This window comes from Sabethes cyaneus, chromosome 2, assembly GCF_943734655.1.
Source record: "Sabethes cyaneus chromosome 2, idSabCyanKW18_F2, whole genome shotgun sequence".
NCBI classification, from domain to species: domain Eukaryota; kingdom Metazoa; phylum Arthropoda; class Insecta; order Diptera; family Culicidae; genus Sabethes; species Sabethes cyaneus.
Window position 1 is genome coordinate 196,946,136 of NC_071354.1, and position 22,817 is coordinate 196,968,952.

A 22,817-nucleotide genomic window follows, 5' to 3' on the forward strand; every position below is an offset into this window, starting at 1 on the left:
TATGTTCCAAATAATAAAAGACACGCCCAATTAGATCATGTGCTACCGCCGAGAGCAAATAATTAAAAGCGACAATGAAATCGGACTTTCCTCTAACGTATTAGACTTACTCTTTTGGCTTTTTATATTTTTGAAAACATACATTAAAAATTTGGAAATTAAGTGATTAGTTGCTGGATTTTAGTTTAGCAGAGAATAATATAAAAAAGCTTGCACGTCGACTTTGCCCTCTTAATATAGCATTGTTCCCAAAGAATCGACTTTTGTTTAATCGTTTTGAATGATTTTGTTCCATAGTCAGCTAAATTCCAATCTAATTGCGGCTTTGTCTTTGACTAAACTGCAAAGAAAAGTTTCCTTTCTACTGATTTATGTCATTATATCTATTTAAACCATTGTGTTATGCCCCGTTTATTTCTTTTACTGTACGCTTCAAGCTTACCTATCACTTATTGAGGAAGTGATTGGCTGCAAACTGGAGCGAGGCAGGTGCCAGTCAGGCATGACTTGGTTTATAAACCTTGTTACCCTGATCGGCGACTCGAACAATATCTCTAGGCTTTAGTAGATCCTTTTTGAGATACTGCAGTCTGCGTCCTATTAGTGCTCCACAATTGCAGAGCAAGTGTTCCGAGCTTTCGGTCTCGGCATTACATATAGGCGACAAATATCATCTTGTACAAAACCGAGATTCCGAAGATGATATTTAGTCGGACAATGTCCCGTCACAAGACCGCCAAGAGTGCTGAGATCTCTCCTATTGAGGCTCAGCAATTTTTGAGTAACCTTGATACTTGGCGTTATTTTTTTTTATTGTTTGAGCGATTGTACGGCCATCCAATTGGCCATGACTGGTCGGCTCTTCCACTATTTCAGCTCACCCTTCAGCACACAGTCAGAGATTCCACAGAATGGATATGGTAATCCTGGACCTGTGAATGAAGAGTTAGAGCCACATCTGGCTAGTTTGTCTGCAAGTTCATTCCCCTGTACTGTCAGAGAAAATGCAGAGAAAATCGTTTTAAGAGAGACGTTTGTACATTCTATTATAGCTGTGTTCTCTGCCTGGAAGACTGTTGGCCAGTCTCCCATAGCTACAGATATTCTTGTTCTGGGGCCGTACACTCCAGCACCCGTTTTGACTCCCATTTTTGACCCGTCGGTATAGAACTTGATTGAACTTAAAAAGGGTCTAACAAGCCAATCGTCGTATATTGGAATTTTAGCTGGGCGGTGCTGCTAGAGTCTGTGGGATCGATGCACTAGCCCCGTAGCTGTCATATATTCTAATAACTGGTTGCAAAGTCTGTCGATAAAAAAGGGCCAAGTTCTAAAGCCGTTTATAACTCAAGGCTTTTCTTATCAGTCTATTCATGTAACAATACATTTCTAGTTCGTCAAAATGCTCAGCTAAGCATTGCGGAATGCTCAGTTGGCCCAACTAATGTATCAATCGCGTTGGTCCTAATAAACCAATCGTTGGTTGAGTCGAGGTAGTGGCTCACTTCTGAAATTCCGTTCAGTACAACAGTCAGTAAATATGATGTTGACCTGCAAAACCAGGAAATGTCAGGGAAAATCGTTTCAACTTGGAAAAGTCAAGGAATGACAGGGAATTCAATTTGAAAGCAAATGTTCGTTTCGAGTTTACATGTTTTATGGAAAAGCACGCGCGTTCCTAGGTTTACAGATTTACGAAACTTAAAATATCAAGCAATAACGGATGAAGCGGAAACGGATGTCGATGGCGGATCAAGACTTACTGAGCTCCAGTAATTTTTCGGCCTATTCCATCTCCTTCTAGTTTCCTTGCTACTGCGAAGGTTTATCCCTCTGGAAAATTTCCATGTTCCTTTTCGAATGAAATTGAATTTGCAATGCAATGCAATTTGCAATGCAAATTTTGCATTTGTCTTACAATCGGTTCAAACATGATCCGACTTTTTTTCGAACTGAAGCTTACATTGGAAATCAGGTACGATTCTCCATTGTTGACTCTACTAATTAAAGCATGTTTTGCCTTTGATTAGGTTTAAAGGCTGATAGTTATTACTAAATATTTTACAGAATATTGCAAATAAAGTTAGCTGAAAACATCGAGTTCACCGACGTTGGTGGAATTTAGTTGTGAAGTATATATGAGTTCTCTCATTTGAATTTAGTGCTTAATTATTTTATCCATTTCTGACGGCTTTCAATTGAAAGCGTTGTCGGACCCTGATTCTTACTAAAAGTGTGCCGGTTGCATAGAAATCACGAAGAAAATATAAAGAATGCACATAGATTATACACCATAGATTAAGAGCGGTCGAGAGAGAGAAAGTACATTTAAAAAAATCGCTAAAACGATTGTGGAAATTTATTTACTTTTATCTAAAAAACTTGTTTCTTACGAGAACAGCAGCAATCTAGAAAAATAATTTAAGTTTAGATTACCTTAAATACACCTGGCCATCTCATGAGTTGGTGATTTGACGAGCACTTCGGTATCCGTCTAAGTTTTATTTCCGCATGTAGAATGTAATATAGTTTAAGTTAGATATATGTGTAGTATGTATTATTGCATAATTTATTTTTACATATAGTATGTGTCTCGTAAAGCGGAATTGAGCGGAATCGAACGGAATTTTAAATCAAATCCGTCTAGGCCGAAGCACCTGGAGGGCTTACCCAGTTCCCTAGATGAAATGAAATCTGGGTTTGTAGCTAACTCCACCAAAGCGCTTGTCGGATTGTACAAAAGGGTGCCATGTATTCTGCTTTGCACTTAGAGTGCAACTGTAGATCGTCATTACATTTCGCGATACAGCAGCTCCGCCCACGAATATCATGTCCCATGGTGCATCTGCTAGAACCTGGATCTCCAATAAGCCAGATTCGTACAACTCTTAATAGCACAATAGCACTCCTTTGATAATGTTTTCCGTTTTTTAGCTGTGCAGCGCAAGCACTGTGCATTGTGCTTGACGGAGTTGCAGAATCTTCGTGGATGATTGCCACTACAATGACTGACTTGATTCACCGCGTTACTGTAAGACTGTAAAGTAAGACAATTCACTATACTAGCGTTTATTTCTATACCCGGAAATGCCGCTGGGCTACATTTCATCTATTGATGTCAAAGAAAAGATATTTTTAAGGCATTCCAACGATGTGGCGCTTGCTAACGACACGCGTTTTAACCAAAGAAAGGCATTTAGATTGTTGTAGCCCATACAAGGTTTTTTTTATGGACAGACCTGCTTTGAGATCCCGCGACAGACTCAATCTATTCAAGAATACGTTATCGTTTGTGCTTTCCTTACGAGCTAGTAATGCTGGAAGAATATAATGCTTATTGTATTTAAACACTATGAAAAAAAAACAGAAAGGTTGCGTTTCAGACATGACCGCGTAGTTGGCGTAGAACTACGTTAGGGTAATTTTTGCCAAGAAACCTTAAATATTAAAGGGAAATGATCGGACGTCCAGCTGTTCTGTCGGTCTTCCTATAAACTTCTTCCCAGAAGAGTTACTCAGTAAATAGTAGTTGGGTGTTAAAGGGAAATGTGCAGTCAGGCCCTCCCAGTTGGTCTCGAGGTAAGACGCTGGTGTAATAAGCCAGTCGTCGTATGTTCGAATCTCGGCTGGGAGAGGCTGTTAGAATCAATAGGATCGTAGCACTGACCCCGCACTGTCCTGTATTCTAACAGCTGGTTGCGAAGTCTGTCGTATAAAAACAGAAGGTCAAATTTCGATAACAGAATTGGCACCCAGGTTTTGCTTTTTGCAGTCATTAACTTTTCGTCGGAAAGCCCTATTTCGGAAGCAGGTTTTGGATTGACACCCGGCCGTAAGACCCGGCCGTAAGTCTACGCGTAGAGTTCGTCGTTTTTTGTTCCTTATCTTTAATCTTTCCTTAGCAACTACGTGAAGCTAGCTCCTCTGTAGAGTTGAAAGATACTTAATGTGTTAATTAACATATACAGTGTGTATTCGAACCAAAACAAAGTCATATTTTTGTAAATAAAGGCTTTATTTCGAATTTTAGTTTCAGAAGTTTTTTACCCATAGATACAGAACGCCACAAGCAATTATTACTTTATTGAATCGCCTTTTGCCTGGCTAACACGCTTCAAACGCTTTTTGAAGCCGTTATATGCGACACGCACTACTTCCATCGGAATATCATCCCATATCTTGTTAATAACTAACTGAAATGCATCCGAATTATGACATTTATAATTTTTGAGCTTCTGTTGCATATACCCCATTTGAATCAGAAGAACAGGTTCAAATCAGAAGAACCTGGAGGCCACTACTTTTTTGATATGAAATCCGTCGGATTGGCTTTGCACCACGTCTTTACAAAATTTGCAGGGTAGGCTGGAGCTTCATCCTATTGAAAGAAAGCAGTAATATTCTTCACCATACATTCCCCGAACGTAGGGTATCAAATTTTGTTCTAAGACCATTTCTAGATAGTATTTTGCATTAACTTTCACACCCTTTTCAATAAATACAAGAGGAAGTTTCCCTTTCTTTGTAATGCCTCCCCACACCATGACCGCTGATGAATTTTGGTATCGTGGTACATTCCGTTTGTGCTTTGGAACGTCCATGATCGAAACCGGCCACAACCGATCATTTTTTGAGCATGATGCGGGGTTTAAAGAACAAACAACTTCTCATTAGAAAAGGTCACTTATAGCCATCAGCGTGTCGACTGAGCAGCAGTTTGCATCGTTCCTGCCGCTTTTGTTTTGTTGCTTCCGTTAATCCATGGATTTTACGTTTTTCGAATGCTTTCATATCCAGATCAATTTTCAAAATTCGACGAAGAGATTCCTTGTTGATATTCAGCTCAACTGTCATTTTCCGTGCGGACCTATCACAACTGCGACGAATTCGCTATCGAACAATTTTTTTGACCTCTGCAGTTCTAACGCTTCGTTTTATTTCGGTTTTTAACAGATCCCGTCTCGACTGTGTACTTATTTGTTTTAAACTATTTTATATTGTTTAACTCTAACTTTTTATCTTTTTATGCCCAAGGAATTGTCTTATATCGAGGTATCTCTGTATTATGAAATGTTAGGTGTCACAGAAATAAGATTTACAATGTTTTACATAGATGACACAGGCTGCAAATACTGCAAAAATCGCCATGACCCTACCCTCTGACAGTGACCCGACTCTAACGGCATGACCCCAATATAAAATTGTATAATGATATGTACTGAAAATTCTTCGTTTATGAATAACTTAAAGGTTATTTTTTTACATTTTCATCAAATAATTGGTTTTATTGTTCTCAAAAAAATTATCATGAATAAACGGACTGTTAGGGATAACTGGAAGGATAATTATTATCATCATCAGTTTAGGCTAAAGAATTATCTAAAGCTTTACTGATATAAATATTATGTAATTGAACTGAAAATGTTCGGTAGTACATCTAAAAAATATATTAAGACTAAAAGTTTTGTGCTAAAACACTTTATTTTTAATAGGTCCCACTTGCCCCGGGTGCTTTGAAGTGCCGACCTTATTGCGAGCCATTTTTTTAATGCCGTTTGTCAAATTAAACAACTAGCTTTCGGGTGTAATTTGTTAATACACTCATTATGTTTACCTACTGTCAGAAAAACGTACTTTTACCTAAAGCCAAAATATCATTTATAGAGAGGTGCGTCAAACTTACAACGCAAGTTGAAAATAACGCTCAAATTTAAAGTCAAATTTTGGTGTTTGGAATGCCTGTTATAAATAATCTATAATTTTATTACATGCGTTTGAGTTGTATCTTTCATTTCTAGAAAGGTTTGGTTGGAGAAAATGAGGTTGAAGAGAGTTATGAGGTCCGTTCCCTCTTACCCCGTATTCCCACTTGCCCTGGGGTACCTTACTTTCAAAGTTTTACCAGCGATTTAAGCTTCTTGAGATGTTATTTAATCATGCAAAAAATACCGGTTTTTGATCGCGGAAAAACCGGCAATTCGGTATTGGAAAAGAGCCTGGTAATACCGGTAAAACCGGTAAAGCATCTCTACTTCCGAAGGGATACTGGTCGTCTTCGAAAAGAGCATAAAGCTTTTAACTAAGTTGGGAAACTTAGCACCCCCGAGGGGATGACTTAGCAAAGCGTTTAACTCGTTATGTGGAATTGGAAAGAGTTAAGCTATACCACCCAAAATCTCAATCCTTGCCCCTTATAAGTAGGCATGAATGAGTTTGGGGGAATAGCATACAAAGCCCTGTGCAGGCCTCTGATAAGCGTATCTTTCAAAGATGCCGTAAGATGATCGCTTTCCATCCTAACTTGGAACCGCAGGTCTGTAAAAGACAGACCCGGACGAGAAAAAGTATCTTGTCCGATTTTGTCTCGATTTTGCTTTTGTCGCAGATTTTTCTCATAATGTTTGCCAGCTGAAGTAGCCGACTTAGGTATTTTCATGAGAAAAATCTGCTAGAGAAGACTCACCGCCGGTTTCAATCCTAGTCAGTGTAGCAAATATAAATTTTTATCTTTGCTCTTTCTCATTGATTAAAAGGGAATAGACAACCCGACAAATTTTCCAGCATAATACTCAACACAAAAAACTTGTATTTTTCCATTCTTGATGCTAATTTTGAGTTATATTCGAAAACCAGGAATTTTTTAAAAATCGACCAGAAAAACCGGGAAAAAAACCAGGAATTTGAAATCACAGATTGAGTTGCCACCCTGTTATCGCCGCTTTGTTAGGTTTTCGGTTATGCTGTAAAACGCACCTTTGCTGAAAATGGTGCTGAAAATAACGGTTACAGTAACTCAAATAAACAACTCCGTTTTATTTTAGTACCCTTCCCTGATATATCGCATCTATTTTTGTTTCTTTTTACACAAGCAGATCTACTTCAAATTTTTTAACGTAATACTGTTTTTTTTCTGCGACGGTATTGCGATTTTACACTTGTATTACACAACATTCGTCACAAGATTTGTGTATCAGACGTCAAGTCAGCAAGCGATTATCTTTTATTTACATTTATATAGATCTAACAAGTTAAGGTTCCCTTTTGTTGTGTAGGAAAATTATTTTGTATTTTCAAACTTTTCCGCGCCTGGCTAGAGGCGCGTTGTTGTTTTATTTCTGCCATCGATTGACGTCGTCGGTCGGCACGAATGTCTCGTTCCGTCCTGCTGCTGACGACTGTTTTCAGCTGCTCTGCTGCTCCTGCTCCTAAACGGCGAGCGAGGGACGACGGCGACCGGACACACGACAGAAATGCCACTCATGTACGCGTCATTATTGTTATTTTTCAATGTTTTCACTTGCCGTGTGTATCGTTCATTCACTCGCGGACTACCGGTTTACCGAAAACAAACGGTTCTCCACGTGCAGCAGTGTTTTAGCCGCACTTCGTTTCGGGAAATTAATTATGAAACACGTTCCCCATCGCGTCGTTTCGGTTCACCATCATATGTATTGAACCTACGACGGCACCGGCCGAACCGAGCCGCGATTCCAGCCAGAGCGCTCTGCTGCTCGGTCTGTGTCTAGCTGCTTACCTGCCTGCGTGTCACGTCTTTTCGTTTTCATCGGCCACCGCTCGCTTCCGTATCTTTTTCCAATTGACCTGATTTTTCCTTTCCTTTTTCTTCGTTCGCTTGGCCCTTTTTTCTTGCTTTTCCGCGAATACCTACGGTAAAGCCTAGAAACGGTAACGAAGCGCGTTGGGTGGGGAGCAGCCAGCCACCGCCTAGTGTCGTCCTTCCTGACTGCAATTGTTTTCGTGAAAGCTCCGGCTGTGTGTTGTGTGTGGTGTTTATTTTTCGGCTTTAATTATCGATATCATAAGTTTTATTATTTTGTTCCGAAACAGTTGCCATGAATCGATGAATGCAATACGCTCGAATGACACGTTTTGCTAATGTTGCGCCTTTTTCGGGTAAACGCTTAGTAAGTTATATTTTTTTTGAAACATTTTTTTTTTTCGAAAATTCATCGCGTGAACTTACCTAACATTGGTTTCTAATTTAGCAACCCAGCCAAGCACTTCTAAACTTAAAAATAGAAATTCCGTACGAGAAAACACCAAAAATCTGTTCAAATATCATATGCATCTCTACAAGAAAAGAAAAAGTGAATAAATGTCATAACGAGTTATTTATATTGTTATGATTATACATGCCTTTTCACGATCTACTTTTCTATTTTGTGAAAATGTGTCTTTTGCAAAAATGAAGATTTATTGATTGCACGTTGATATCAGATATCAACTCATGATGGTTTGAGTTTATAAAAATAACACAACGTACGCGGTGTTCCGCATTATCCTTCGAAGCATATGTTTCTGAAAAAATAAAAAACGAATGCAACCCTTTCCAAATGTCAGTTCGTTGAGGAATGCCATCGACTAGCGCGGACAAAGTATAAATTTCGAAACGCCAACAATACCAGGATGCTCCAAGACAAGCGTCATGGTAACCCTCAATCCCTCCACCGCAGTCGAGTTCCTCCCAACAGCGCACAACAGTCCAGTTTCCGGTTTTGCATGTGAGTCCCATGGCTTCATCTCATAACCTACTCTAGTTGGAATCATGGAGGTTCCCGACCTCCATGTCGAGCCGCAGTCGAGCCGTTCAATCTAGCGATTATCAGTCGTCTCAGTTGTATAAGTGGGTACAAGGCAAGGGCACCCAACATTCGGTGCCAGGAAAGTTTTATGTTGCCGATTATTTCCATATCGTTGATCCGTACTTCCTTTTCATCAGAAGTTCAGAACTCCATCAAATCCATGAGTCTGGACCGTTTCGGCAATCCCATGAACCAGATTTCTACTCTGCAGGATTTGTTAGAACATGCTTTTATCCGAATGCTCAAGTCATTTTCTCCTCAACAATCATCCTCTTCCTTTGGACACCGAACGACTGCAGCCATTATTTTGAAATATTGTGGTAGGCTCCGTTTTTATCATCTCGCTTGAAACTTCCATACGACTTATCATCACAAATGTCAATCGAAAACTACTTACCCTGATCGGCGAGAGGCAAACCTGATCTCCTTTAGGTCCAGCTTCAATGTATACGGATTTTAACACGTTGTGAAAATTTGACAGGAAATCCACGGCGGAGTACGAGCTGAAAGCGAAGAATAGCGAAGGTACATGAATCAAGGGCAACAGATATTGCTTGGGGGAGATTACCAACGTACATTTGGCGAAAGTCGGTAAACTACGGTGAACCGGACACGTCGTAAAGAAAACGGTTCTATACAACAACCCCATAGGCACCGGCACAGAGGGACTCAACGTGCGATATCGGTCGTCCAGATCTAAGGCGGCAGTCGAAACTCCATCGAAAGCCCTAGATGCAATTCTCAATCTGCTGCCTTTGCATGAATTCGTACAAATAGAAGCGGAAAAAAGTGCTCTAAGGCTTAATAGGTTCAGGCATATTTCGGATCTTTCTGGTCACATGAATATTCTGAAACTTTTCAAAATCGGGCCCGTGTTAAGTATGAACGGAAATTGGACGAATCCGGAGGATAACTATGATACTCCCTACAAGGTGTGTGAAACTTCACGCTCCGACTGGGAGAGAGGAGTTCCTATGGTTCGTCGATATTTTTCACGGATGGCTCAAAAATTGGTTCAAAAACTGGTGCTGGAATCTATGGCCCTGGAACAAAAATATCAGTGGCTATGAGACTATGGCCAACTGTGTTTCAGGCGGAGATCTTTGTAATAATTGAATGCGTGAATATTTGCTTGAGAAGAAGATATAAGCATGCAAATATATGCATTTTCTCTGACAGTCAGGCAGCATTGAAAGCGATAAGCGCTTGCAAATGCACATCGAAAATAGTCAGGGATTACATTCTTTCATTTGGCAGCTATGCCAAATGAATACAGTACATCTATACTGGGTTCCAGGGCATTGTGGCATTGAAGGCAATGAAATGGCAGACGAGCTAGCAAAAGCGGGCTCCAATTCGGAATTCATCGGTCTGGAGCCTTTTTGCGGTATATCAAAATGCACAATCAAAATGGAACTTAAACGCTGGGAAGAACAAAAGATGACGGCCAATTGGATGGTTGTCAGAGGTTGTAACCAGTCAAAAAGATTCATTAATCCAAACGTAAAAACCACTAAAAAGCTCGTAGAGCTCAACAAGAGAGCTCTGTGTACATACACCGGCCTAGTAACAGGGCACTGTCCGAGTAGACATCATTTAAAGAACATGGGTGTTGAAAATGCTGTCTGTCGCTTCTGCAATCTTGAAAGCGAAACTTCGGAACACCTGGTTTACAGTTGTAGTGCGCTTTACACGAGCAGAGCTAAATTTTTTGACAAGAGATGCTTATCTCCTAGTGAAATTTGGTCTGCCAATCCCGGGAAGGTTATCGGTTTCATAAACCATATTATACTTGACTGGGAGCGTGCTGGAGCAAATGACTAGTTGCCTATAAATGGCAATTGGCTTGCATTGCACGTACGGTAAACAGGGATATAATACAAAAGTTCAAATTAATGGACAAAGTAGCCAAATCCTCTTCAAAAAAAAGGTGGCAGTTTTTATTTTTTCAGTAAAAAACTACGACTTCAAAGGCGCCTGGGGAATGGGCACGAGTAACCCAAGATCGAGTTGAATGGAGGGTTTAGGGAATTCTGCAGTTCATCAATTTGCCGGATAACGACAAATAGTCAGCAAAAATCTGTCGTCCGACTCAATCAAGAATCAACGTTGCATCATTTACCAATACTGAGAATAGCAGAAGACACAGGTTACTACCCTGCGGCACACCTGACTGATTCGCAAAGTCAGAAAGGATATAAAAATAAGTAATTTTTCTAAAGAAATGAAACTGTTATGTTTATCGGGCGCAGAGTTATATCGCTTGGACGGTATTTACAAGTCATATGTTTTGAGTGTTCAAACGGACTTGGGTAGAAACCTTAAAAAACCTTTTTAAACCGTTCTAAAATTCAAAAGAAATCGCTCCTTGATTCCTTCAGAAATCTAACTTCATGGAACTGAGTTGTCCACTGAATCCAATTCATGTGAGTTATTTATTGCGTTCTTTTCGTCTGTTTTCGTTTGTGATCCCGAACCAAGTGGAACCGTTGATGGAGACAGAGTGGAAAGGAAGGGGGAGGGGTAATAGGTAGCTTCTCTTTCCCCTCCATTCCCAAAAAAAAATTCATTACTTTCCCCTAGCGTCCCTCCATCAATTGTAGAACCATCGTTTCAATAAAATATTGAAACCGAATTTCAAGGTCAAAGACTAAAAACACGAGTTTGGTCAATTTCATAGGAACGAAGCCTTTCTTCGAAAACCCACGCTGAGAATCGCGGCTAACACGCTGAGGGACGAACAGTGCCACGGGCAGTACCTTGCAAGTCGTAAAGGCCTGCATGTGTCGTCGTCCTGAAAGTAAAAACAAGTTAGATTAAAACTTCTCGGTCGGTAGTTTCTACAGTACAAGGAGGAAGAGAGGCACAATTTGTGTCTAAAAATAACCCTAACCAGATACGTCGCTTCATTAATAAGAGGGGTTGCGCAGTCTCCTTTTGTCCAGCGCCTCTATGGTTCAAAGGTACACGGGTACCAGCGAGCCACACGCCCTGGCGGTTGTTGTAAGTTCAAATCCGGTTATAATCTCTGATTGTAGCTTGGTTCGACCCATTCACCTTCCAGCATTGGACAAAAGGTAGGAGTTACAACGGCAACTTGTTAAGCACAGCTACCTATTACCCCCCTCATTATTCATTATGAAAAAGAGACCTAGAACTGTTGTTAGCTCTCCTTTTCATCTACTCTCACTAGAGTTCACTCAAAAACGAGCTATTATAAATAGTATGTGTATACATCGAGCAGTCTTGCAATGCCATGATAAAAAATATCGATAAGATGTTGAAAATGACAATTTACGATTTTGCCCCGAAGAAACTAAGGGATACTAATGAATTTACCAGGATGTGGAGCGCAAAATGTTATCCTTTCATATGTTTATCATCTTTTTTACCACTATTGACCACTTTCTGAGATATTATGGTATGAAAAAGCACTATTTTTCATCAAAAAAGTCATAAAACCTGCATAAAACTTCAAGATATTATTATGATACTTTCAGCAAAATGGTGTGTTTTTAAAATATAAGCAACTTTCTAGAACATAGTGGGCCTTCAAAATATCATCAAAAAGAGTAAAGTGTATTTTTTTAGTTTTAAAGTGTTGATCATACAAAACATACTGTAGACCGTTTGTTTAAAGAGATAGAGCCAAAGTATCTTCGACAAAATTTCTCTAAATTTTATTTTCTACAAGTTTGCTGAAGAACATATTTTGTTTTTTCGAATAATTAAAAAAATAATATTTTTATCTCCTTTAGGGTGGATTAATCAAAAATTTATTCCTGTCAAAAGTTGGCTTTAATAATTCAACGACCAAGTCAGTTTGTGACCCGTTCACTAGTTCCAGTTACCTGACGACCCATTATCAGCCAGAACCTAACTTCCTGTTTCCGGGAAGCAATAATGTTGGTACCATGGAGGCCCATGGTTTTCCATCGCTTTTTCACCCATTCTCCTGAATCGTTTCATGGCTCTAGTGCAGTGGCTGGCCTGAATGGCGGCGGTGACACGTTGGCCCCATCTGCAGTTGCTCCTACTGCTACTGAGGACACCTCGTCCAATATCCAACTGTATTCGCCTATACTATCAAAATGTTAGAGGACTTCGCACCAGTCGACGACTGCTTCATCTCAGTTTGCGATGCTGAAATTGACGTACTGATTCTCATCGAGACCTGGCCCAATGACCGGTTCCTTTCACTACGTTTGCTTGGAACGGAATATAATGTTTACCGCAATGACCGCGACACCATCGGCTCGAGCAAATTAAGCGGTGGAGGCTTATAGCACTCACGATATCGGAGAAATTAGGATCATTATACTTTCACCTACTGTTTGGTGATTACAATTAACGCAGTCTGTGTTGGAATTCTGGAAAACTTCAAATCGATCATACCAGCTCTGTATTATTCGACATGCAGTAGATAAATCCATTCACGAATAACCCCGTGATCGGGCCTTGGGTTTAGTGTTTGCTAATGTCAATGCGGTGTGACCACCTGAAGCTATTATCAAAGTTGATCTGTTACATTCTCTAGTGCTTGTTACTTCGAGCTGTTCAGCCCTCATTCGATACAATGAGGTTCTTGATGAACGAGTGTTTGATTTCTACTGCACTGATTTTAAATGGGGTCGATGTGAATATGGCCCTTGTATCCGATTTCAATCAACTGCTTTTAGCATCCTTTCGCGAATTCGTCTTCGACCCAGACCAAAGCGGAAACCACCCTTCATGACTTCGTCATTTAAAACCCAAGAGATCTGCAGCGCTGAAGAATACTTGACTTCACTAGTAATTGCATTACTGAAAAGAAGCCCAAGGTGCAAGTAGACGTGATATACTGAGTTAAAAGCAAGCAAGACTTGCTGGAGCAAGACTTAAAATCATCGCACTTTGACACATGGTTTTGCTCGTATTTGTGCGACAGGGTCTTGCGAGTGAAACTTGACTCCAAGATGCCGTTCTCGTTCACGAATAAACCTGGCGTAGGGTAAGGCAGTAACTTGGGACCATTTTTGTTCATTTTATTCTTTAATGACACCACGTCCGCCCATGAAGGAGGCTGCAGAGTGATATATACTGACGATTTTAAAATCTACTTGACGATTCGTCGAAAATTTTCATCGTCTTAAACTTCTTTTGGAAACGTTTGTAAATTGGTGCAAAATGAATAACTTGACTATTAGCGTCTCTAAATGCGAGGTTATGAAGTTCCACCGAATCAAATCGCCTATAGTTTTCGTCTACAAAACACCATCATCAGTACACCAGGTACTGAAAAAATGAGCTCCGCTCCAATGTCACCTTTTCGAGTCGATTTGTTCTTTAGCTTTCTTCCGCCTGGATCTATGGGCCTGGCACTTCTCCGTTTGTCACACTGTTCAAATTGCTTTCCCCGCGGCTAAGTTCTCCGCCTGGGCGCATTTCAGGTGTTCATCGAAGTGCAGACACCACCTTTCGGTCACCTCACGATCGTCCGTCCGACACATTTCGGCTCGTGATACAAAGCCTTCGCTGGTTCCGTTCAGTGTCTGGTAGAACTTTCTCGTTTTCTGAGAACGATGCAGCCGCCCTAACTCCGCATACTCCTGCTCTTCCAGGCAGGACTTTTTCTCCCGAAAGCTTTAGGTTCGCTGCATCTTCTTCTGTTTGTGGCTTTTCACGTTCTGACATGTGGCACTGCGCATCTTGGTCGCTAGCACAGCCTCCTACATTCATCTTCAAACTGTGGTTTCGCGGATCCGTGGTACGTGCCCGATGGAGCTCTTCGCTACACTGTTAATGGCTGTTTTGATGGTGTTCCAATAGTCCTCGAGAGGGGCTTCGTCCAGCTCGTCGTCTTCCACCAGTGCAGCGTCTGGTTCCTTCAGTCACGGGGTTTTAAACCGAGGCTGGCGTCGGTACCAAAAGTTGTTCACGGGGGTTTTTTGAGCGCATTTTAACCATCACTAGGTAGTCATCCGAGCTAACGCTTCGATAGGGACTGACACCAACTATGTATGAGGAGTGGCGACAGTCGCTCAAAACGTGGTCGATCTGCGATTCGGTCTGATTTGGTGATCTCCAGGTGTACTTGTGTAGGAGTTTATGCTAGGAAAAGGTACTACGCACGGCCATGTTTTAGAGGTGGCAATGTCTATAAATTTTAGGTCCATTTCATTGGCCAGCGGGGGTGTACGCTGAACTCTTCAATGACTGGTTTGTATTCCTTCTGCTGGCCGATATGAGCATTGAAACACCAAAAGGACACCAAAGAGAGTCTCAATGTTACTTAGGTCCTTTTGAAAAGTTACGCGAGAAATCTTCGTCTTGATGTCATGTTTTAGCTAGCATTAATGTTATTAATTTACCTAATTCCGTCGTACTATCCGGCGTGCCCCAAGGTAGCCATCTGGGCTCTTTCATGAGCTCTTACGAAATGAATACGCTGTAATAGCTATAAAGCCGCTTACTCCCAGCACATGCCACTGAAGCATTGGGCGTTATCATTAAATCTAGATTTAGGTTCAACGATTACGTCTCTACACTAAGGTGTCTTACTTGTTAGACTTCTATTAGCTTCTTGAGAGTAAGCTTGCAGAACAAATAAAATGTTTCTTACTTTTGAAAACGCTTTGTGCAAATTCCACATTATCGAGTGGAGCCAAACAGATCAAGAAAAACCATATGTCACAGAAAAGTGGATGCTGCAAATTTCGCCAAAAAAAAGCAAAGACGTTTTTGCTTTGAGTGGAAAAAAACGCAACAATATACCATCATCGAGTGGGATGGAAGGCTGGTTTAGTGCGCTTTTCCTTCAGTATTCTTCCAAATCGTTTGCGTCAATGCATAATTGTGTCCGAGCTATAACGGTACGACTCGACTGGTAAGATGAATTGTCTTTATTTTTTTTTTGGTTTATGTTCTAACTCATTCATATTGGAATATATCCATAGATATTGCTTTTGTTAGAGCGCTTTTCAAGCTTACAAAAATATAATCAAATACTACCGTCCATTTCGAAATCGAATCTGATACCTTTGAGTCTAATCTAGTCTGCACGACGAAGGTGCACGTGTTTCAATCGCCACTCGGGGCACTCTTGTGGTTTGCTAATATTGTAATTATTGGCGTTATACGCCGGCTATACCGGGAGCGCACTTATCACCAGTAGGTATTATTATCAGCAGCCGCGCTCACCTTCGCACCGAATCAAAACAGTTTCGCGAGAGATCTCTGGTCAGTTGGCGTTGATAACAGATCGGTCACGTCGTCGATCATCATCGACGATTCAGTTTTATTCGTCCTACACATCTGGGATAGAGATTTACTTGTTGGTTGGTTGAGGTGGATTTGGATTTTGCCGGTGTGTTCGACTTCGCCGAATTCAGGAAACGTAACGAGTCTTCTAAAACTTCGTTTATTTGTTATGCATGTTGAAGTTACGTGCTAATGAGTTGTTTTCGCAATTTTGAACCGCTTTCCTCTAGAGCATTTTGGTTGTTCTACAAATATTTCGAAGCGAATGCAGCAGTACCTACTGTATGGTGGCGTTCTTATCTCGAGAAAATGCCTTCAACCTGATCGGTGCTAGTTCGGGCAGGTGTGAAAACTGAAAATTAGTATGCTTTATTTACACATTTCTCACAATTTGCACAGAAACGTTTCCATTTGACGCCGTATCGGTTTCGAAGTCGTTTAGTATTTTCACTCGTCTGCAGACGTTGGTTTTAAAAATTATTAGAAAAGATTGTAAAAATAAATTTTCTCTTTCTTGTCTTTGCAGCTGCTTGACCAAAAAACAACATGTAATGCAATATTAGAGCACGCCACGACGACACACAAATGCCGTTCAATCAAAGACAAACCGATTGCAATAATCGATATCCATTTAGAACGGACTGTGCAAGTATTAGGTGAACGTAAAACGTGTATGTGTGTAAATCCTTCCGGAGATAAGAAACGAAAATAAACTAAATAGAAACAGTAGACCTAATATATTGCCAAACACGCGCGAACCACGAACCACGAAAATGAAATTTTCCGGTAACAATCCAGTGCTATTCTGCGAGCAGGTAGGCACGGTGACATCTTTCTTCGAACAATGGAACGACTGCGAGCGGACGGTCGTTCTGTACGCGCTGCTGAAGCGCGTTCCATTTGCCAACCTAAAGTTCCTGCAGTTGTCGATCGACTACAATCTTGCCCAGAACTACAGCTCCCAGAGCAAGCTACAGCACCTGGAGACCAATGCCAACAATGCAATTTTTTTGAACAAACTCGTCCAACGATACCAGGCCACCTGCTGTGTGGCTGCGCCGGGTACCGGTGAGACGGGTGCAATCGTTAACAGTAATCACAACAATAACAACAGCAACATTGCCAACAATAATTTGACCGCCAAAGATCCGGGATACACGGATTTAGAGAAGAAAAACTCCGCCTATGATTTGACGTCCACGTCCTCGTCCTCCTGTTCGTCCACATCGGGCACATCGTGTGGTTCTGCGCCGTCGAAAACTATCCTAGTGCCACCATCTTCGACGGCTACTTCCCTGGACAGCAACAACATGGACAAAGCAGCGACACATCCCAGAAGCAAACAGGCCGAAGCCAAGAAGAATATCTTGAATGATATGCTGGTCTATCTGCCGCTGCTGAAACCTGGCAACGATGACGTGAAGGGTGTGTACATGTCGCTCATACCGGCCGCCGTCGAGGATGCCTGCCAGCAGACGGTACCGACCGAGCTGGTGCAGCACATACTGTCCTACTTATTAATTCACCCTGCGGTGAATAATGATGATCGAAGGTAAAAACCCATCCTGATACAACGTTGTTGCACCAATTTCTATTGAATTGTCTGTTTTATTAAAACCATTTTACTTCACTCCACAGATCTCTAAGCTACTGGTTACGCCACCTGGAGGAACACATTTCTTCCTCATACGTCCCGACAACGCTTACCTCATCAACGGTAGCAGCAACGGCCACCAGTGGCGGCAACAAGGGTTGCATCAACAACGCTTCAAGCAATAGTAACTACTTTAATCTTGCTTCGGCTGCTGCAGCCGGTGCAACGGCACCGCATGGCCAACATCAACAGCAGCAGCAGCAGCAGTTTGTTGGTGGATCCAACAATCCGGCTGCCAAAACCGGTAGCCAACAATTCCTCGCAGCCGGCACCTGGCACCATTCGGCGCCACCTCAGCCGTCACAGCAACATCTTCAAACCAGCGCTGGTACTGGTGGTTGCAAGCAACTGTCCAGCCAGCAGCAGCCGACACTTTCGTCGGTTAGCATTTCTACTTCGTCGCTGTTGTCTAAGTCCCAGCAGAGTTTGAATCAGCCTAGCAGCAGCAGTACTTCCAGTTCTAGTTCCTGTCTTGATAGTACTGTTTCACAGCTTCTGAAGTCGACCAACATGTTGGTCAACCTAGAATGGACACCGGAAACTCCCGGAGCAGAGGACGGTGGCGGGGGAGCTAGTCAGAGTACTGCTAACTCTGCTGGAAGTATGGAAACTATCACGATTAAAGAGTTTGTGCCGGTAAGAACATCTTTGATTCAAATTAAAAATACATTCACACTTAATCTGATATTGTCTTCGCAGGTCACATATGGCTTTCACTCGGCGTCAACGGGTAACGGTGCTAGCAAACCGGTAGTGGGCAGTACCATTAACAATATCAGTAGTACCAACAGTGGCAGCAATAGTAGTAGCAAACAACACAGTTTGATCGCTTCTTCTAGTCAACAACAGCCCCAGGGAGGTTTTCTGGGCAGCAGCAGCGTCGTCAGTGGCAACACTCTCAACGGAAACAGCGCCACCCTAACTCTGAACGTAAACGGAAGCCTCAGTCATGGCGCAGTGGTTCTGGCCGATCTGGACTCTAGTGATGATAACCATTTAAGCTTCAGCAAAAATGGAACGGAAATTTTCGACTACGATTGTGATTACGACAATGAGGAAGAGTTTAACTTTTTAGCTCGGGCAGCGGCTGCGGTGGCTGCTTCCACCGCTGGGCCAGTATCGGCTTCCAGTAAAGGGCCTGTTTCCGGAACGCAAAATGCGGCTGGTTCCGCGATTGCACCAGGAGCGGCTGCTCCTGGCAGTGGCAACTGCAAAAATCGTGTCTCGTTCGATGCTAATATTAATGATTATTTGAGGGTTCCTCCGATTGCGGTGAACGACTTTGACATAGATGGAAATGGCCTGTTGAAAACCCGTCGATCCAACAGTTTAACTACTACGGTTAGCAGTGTTTGTGGGCTTTCGGTTGGGGAGCTTCATCAGCAAAAACAGAGCAATGAATGCCTATCGGCAGAAAACTTGACCAATTTGCAACTTCTGCAGAATAAACCACGAAGCTTTTCGTTGACCATGGAAAGTCCTCGCTCATCGCTGACTTCAAGCGGTTCGGAAACCCGGCTGGACGATTTTAAGCAGCATCAAATGGTGAAGATGTATGGTCAGCCGAACGTCGGTATGTCCAGCATTGCTCATTGGCTGAAAAGTTTACGACTGCACAAGTATGTGTGGCTGTTTTCCAATTTAACCTACGAGCAGATGATGGAGATGACCGAAGAGTATTTGGCGAGTCTGGGTGTCACCAAGGGGGCCCGCCACAAGTTGGTTATTTGCATTCAGAAGTTAAAGGAACGTTACGAAACGCTGGTGCGAATGGAGAAAGAACTGCTGGCCAGCGGAGCAACCAAGAGTCAGCTGGGTACAGTGTTCGATGAGCTGACTAATATCGTGCTGACTCCGATGAGACCGTCCGGGCTTGATCCGAGCGAAGATATTGCCGGGCAGTTTATGAAGCTGATGGATTTGAGTGAGTAGCTCGTTCGTTTGCGGTAGTGGAAGTTCGAGCTTAACAAAATGTGTATTTTTAGTTGCATCCTTCCTACTGGTGAGATCGGTTTGTGGAGTTCAGGATGAAGAATACTTGAACATCTTTATCTGGGTGCTGGAGCGGGCTTTGCATAATGACGCTTTTGCTTCGCACGCGAATCAGATTAAAGAGTACAAGTATAAGGCCAACAAAATCAAAATGCAGTTCACTCCGAAGGCTCACTATGCAAAGAATGCCAACATTAACGGAAACATCAACAAACCGAGGTAAGTTTCTTTGTCATTCAACAGTACATGAATGTTGAGCGTGCTACATTTTGACTATGAATCCCTCCTACTTCAATCTCTTTCTATACTATACCGCATATGCATAGACGACGATATCCCATTCCATGTGAAGTGTAAACTGACCACGAAAGTGCTATTATAATCGAAGCATTATTTAGCGTTGCTCCAGTAAAAGTGCTGGAGAGCTTTTCGCGGTGTTCTTTGTTAGCGTATTTAGCAGAGACTCATCAATTGTGTTCGACTTCCATTTCTGTTCTGTGCGACACTCCTCAGTACTTCCAAAAACTGTTCGGTTAATCTCGCCCAGCCGACTGCGTTTCAACCGTTCGCTACGTGAAAAATATCGCAGTTTGGTCTCGGAGTTTACAGCGTAATACAATGCAGTTGTTTGATTTATCTTTAAGACTCACCACGGTTTTATGAGGCCGACTCAGGTCATATATGACTTACCATAACGCATATGGTGAGGTGAACTTTGCTTACTCTCGCCGATTTCTCTACCCTTCCGGCGCTCCCGAAGGTGTCGCACTCGGACCATTGCTCTTCAACATCATTGTAAATGATGTCTCGGTGCTGTATGTAAATGATATTGTAAACCGTCTGAATAAAACAGACCATTTATTTATATACACTTTTATTCAGCCCGAATTTGAGTGAAGTAAATTAATGATTTTGTTCTCTACTGACTTGGAGTAAAAAAAAAGAATCATTATACTGGGGATTCTGCTAACGTAAAATGCATTTTTTCTGCAGGTTAGTTTTTTATGGATTTTACTAGCTTTTCTTGGTATGGATGGTAGTATTAAAAGCTTTTTTTTTTTTGGCTCGATTGCTGTGCGCGTTTCGAATTACAAACAAGATAACCACCATTTACCACGTTTTGTAAACGTTGAGCAATGCTCATTCAGGTTTTGCTCAGCATCCATTTCGTTCCGATCTTGTGTTGTTTCGTTTTCCGAGATCAGCAAGTTAGTAGCAGATGTCCAATTTCACAGGCTCCTCAGAGCCAGCAAGTTTTCAATCCAGTTGAGCCATTTCGCATAAGACGCAGAACCCCACAGTTTCTGGTGCCAGAAGGGTTGTCGAAAAGAACCATTTTCGAAACACTGTCTTCCGGCATCCTTACGACGTGCCCGGCCATCCGCAGCTTATCGACTTTCGTCAGATATATGGAGGAAATTTTTCTAACCAGTGCCTGTAGCAGGGATGATTCATACGCCCGTGTCACTCTCCGGTTTCAGTTTGTACTGTCCGTCAATTACGGTCCACTGCACCTTCCGCTCGAACATGACAAGGGCACATATGTCCTCCGCGAACAGCGTCAAGTCCATAAGTACTACCGGTCTAATGAAAATTTTGTCCATTGTCATAGCACTTTGCGTATGATTGTATTTCATTTGGCTCTCATATAAATGAAATACAAATTTCCTCATATCGCGAGACATAATCAAGCAAATGGAACCAAATTTGGCATGTGGGGGTTTTTGGAGGCAAGAATTTTTTCTATGATGAATTAGGACCGCTCCCCTCCATAGGAGGGGGACTCCCTTACAAATGAAATACAAATTTTCTCATAATTCGAGAACTAACAAAGCAAATGGAACCAAATCGGACGCTCATAAAATAAAACAGAAATTTTTGCGTAACTCGAAAACTAATCGAACTCGAGAAATTGTAGACTCTTCCATAAAACATTAGTCAATAACAAGACCACCAAAAACTACCTATAGTAACACTAGATGATTCAGAGCGAGACAGCCACAGGGAGCGAGTGTTGCCGGAACCGCCAGCCACTGCGGGGGACATCAAATTGGACTAGGTTTATAGCACTGACATTAAATTGGTTTAGGTTTATAGCGGTCCTAAGAAATTTTGTTAGGACGATGGGACTTTATCATCTTTTCTGGCGTACTTCCCAAGCACAGTTTGATTAATTTGATAATATAAGTCTGAACGTCGTTATGAATCTTCGACCTGTTGGGGCGAAGGGGCTTTGTCACTTTTTTTTATAAAAATAAAGGAAAAATGTAAATGCAAGTTAAAAATTTGAATGAGTGTCACTTTAGCTACGGCAAATCAGTAGTACTTATTCCGACCAATCACAGAACGTGAATTTTTAGTTAGACAATACTTAACATTCAATTGTTTAAAAGTTTGTTAGAAAAGCTTGTAGTCTACTGTATCGTAATGGATTCTTAGAAAAAATTCCAATCGATTGATACCAATATCTAGAATCTATTGAGCGATGACTTCAAATTATAACCACTTTTCGTTACATGTTCGTTTAAAATCTCAAAATCGTGTCCCTCGTTTCGATGTCCGCTCTAGAGATCATCCCCTGAAAAGTGATGTTGAAAAGCATGCAGGGTGCTTGCCGTCCTAAGACAAAGCCTGATGAACAACGTTTCTCCAATTTACTCGGTTATAGGCTACCGCATCTTCAATTCCTTGGACATCGCGCACTCTCCGCCATATCTCGCTTCACCTGGTCTAACCATCTTGCTTGTTCCTATCGAATTTGAAGCGAACGCCATCTGTGCTGGACAACGCATTCTTTCAAAATGCTTGCCCATCGTATCCGTCCAGCTTTAGCCACCTTTTGAATGATGGGTTCGGCATAAAACTGTGCGAGTTCATGATTCATCCTCCGCCTCCATACTCCGTTTGCCTGTACACTACCGAAGATCGTTCTTAGCACTCGTCTTTCGAAAACTCCAATCACGAAAACTTTCATAGCTCTTTTCGGTCGATGGTATCATATGCGGCTTTGAAGTCAACGAACAAATGGTGCGTGGGAACTCACGGACCCGTTGTATCTCCAATATTTCTGCAAGATCAGTCGGATGATGAAAAATTGGTCCGTAGTCTAGTGGCGTGGGATCCCATGAAGCCCGCTTGATAATTCCCTGCTGAACCTTGAGCTATCTGTGACAGCCAGCATCGTAACAGAATCTAGGAGAGTACCTTCTAAGTGGTGTTTTTCGTATTTGTTGGCTGGTTGACTTACATTTATTTCAAGTACCGTTAGGTGCCCTTATTCCGCGCGGCTAATTTTGGCTCTTAATTCCGTGCACCTGGTAATGGTAAAC

At 41.9% G+C, this 22,817-nt stretch overlaps 1 protein-coding gene across 3 annotated transcripts in view; it reads left to right on the forward strand.

Annotated features, from left to right (window-relative positions):
• The window catches only part of LOC128734597 (protein Smaug-like), a 31,270-nt gene that overhangs the window by 1,877 nt on the left and 6,576 nt on the right, over positions 1-22,817 (forward strand). For 2 of the 3 annotated variants that reach the window (XM_053828871.1, XM_053828873.1), the window contains exons 2-5: positions 16,369-17,394; positions 17,481-18,132; positions 18,196-19,420; positions 19,482-19,707. In XM_053828871.1, coding sequence (XP_053684846.1) covers positions 16,616-17,394; positions 17,481-18,132; positions 18,196-19,420; positions 19,482-19,707 — 2,882 coding nt within the window. In that variant the 5' untranslated portion in view covers positions 16,369-16,615. Of the gene's footprint in view, positions 1-16,035; positions 16,186-16,368; positions 17,395-17,480; positions 18,133-18,195; positions 19,421-19,481; positions 19,708-22,817 lie in introns of those variants that run through there. The other variant, XM_053828872.1, reaches the window with a different exon arrangement.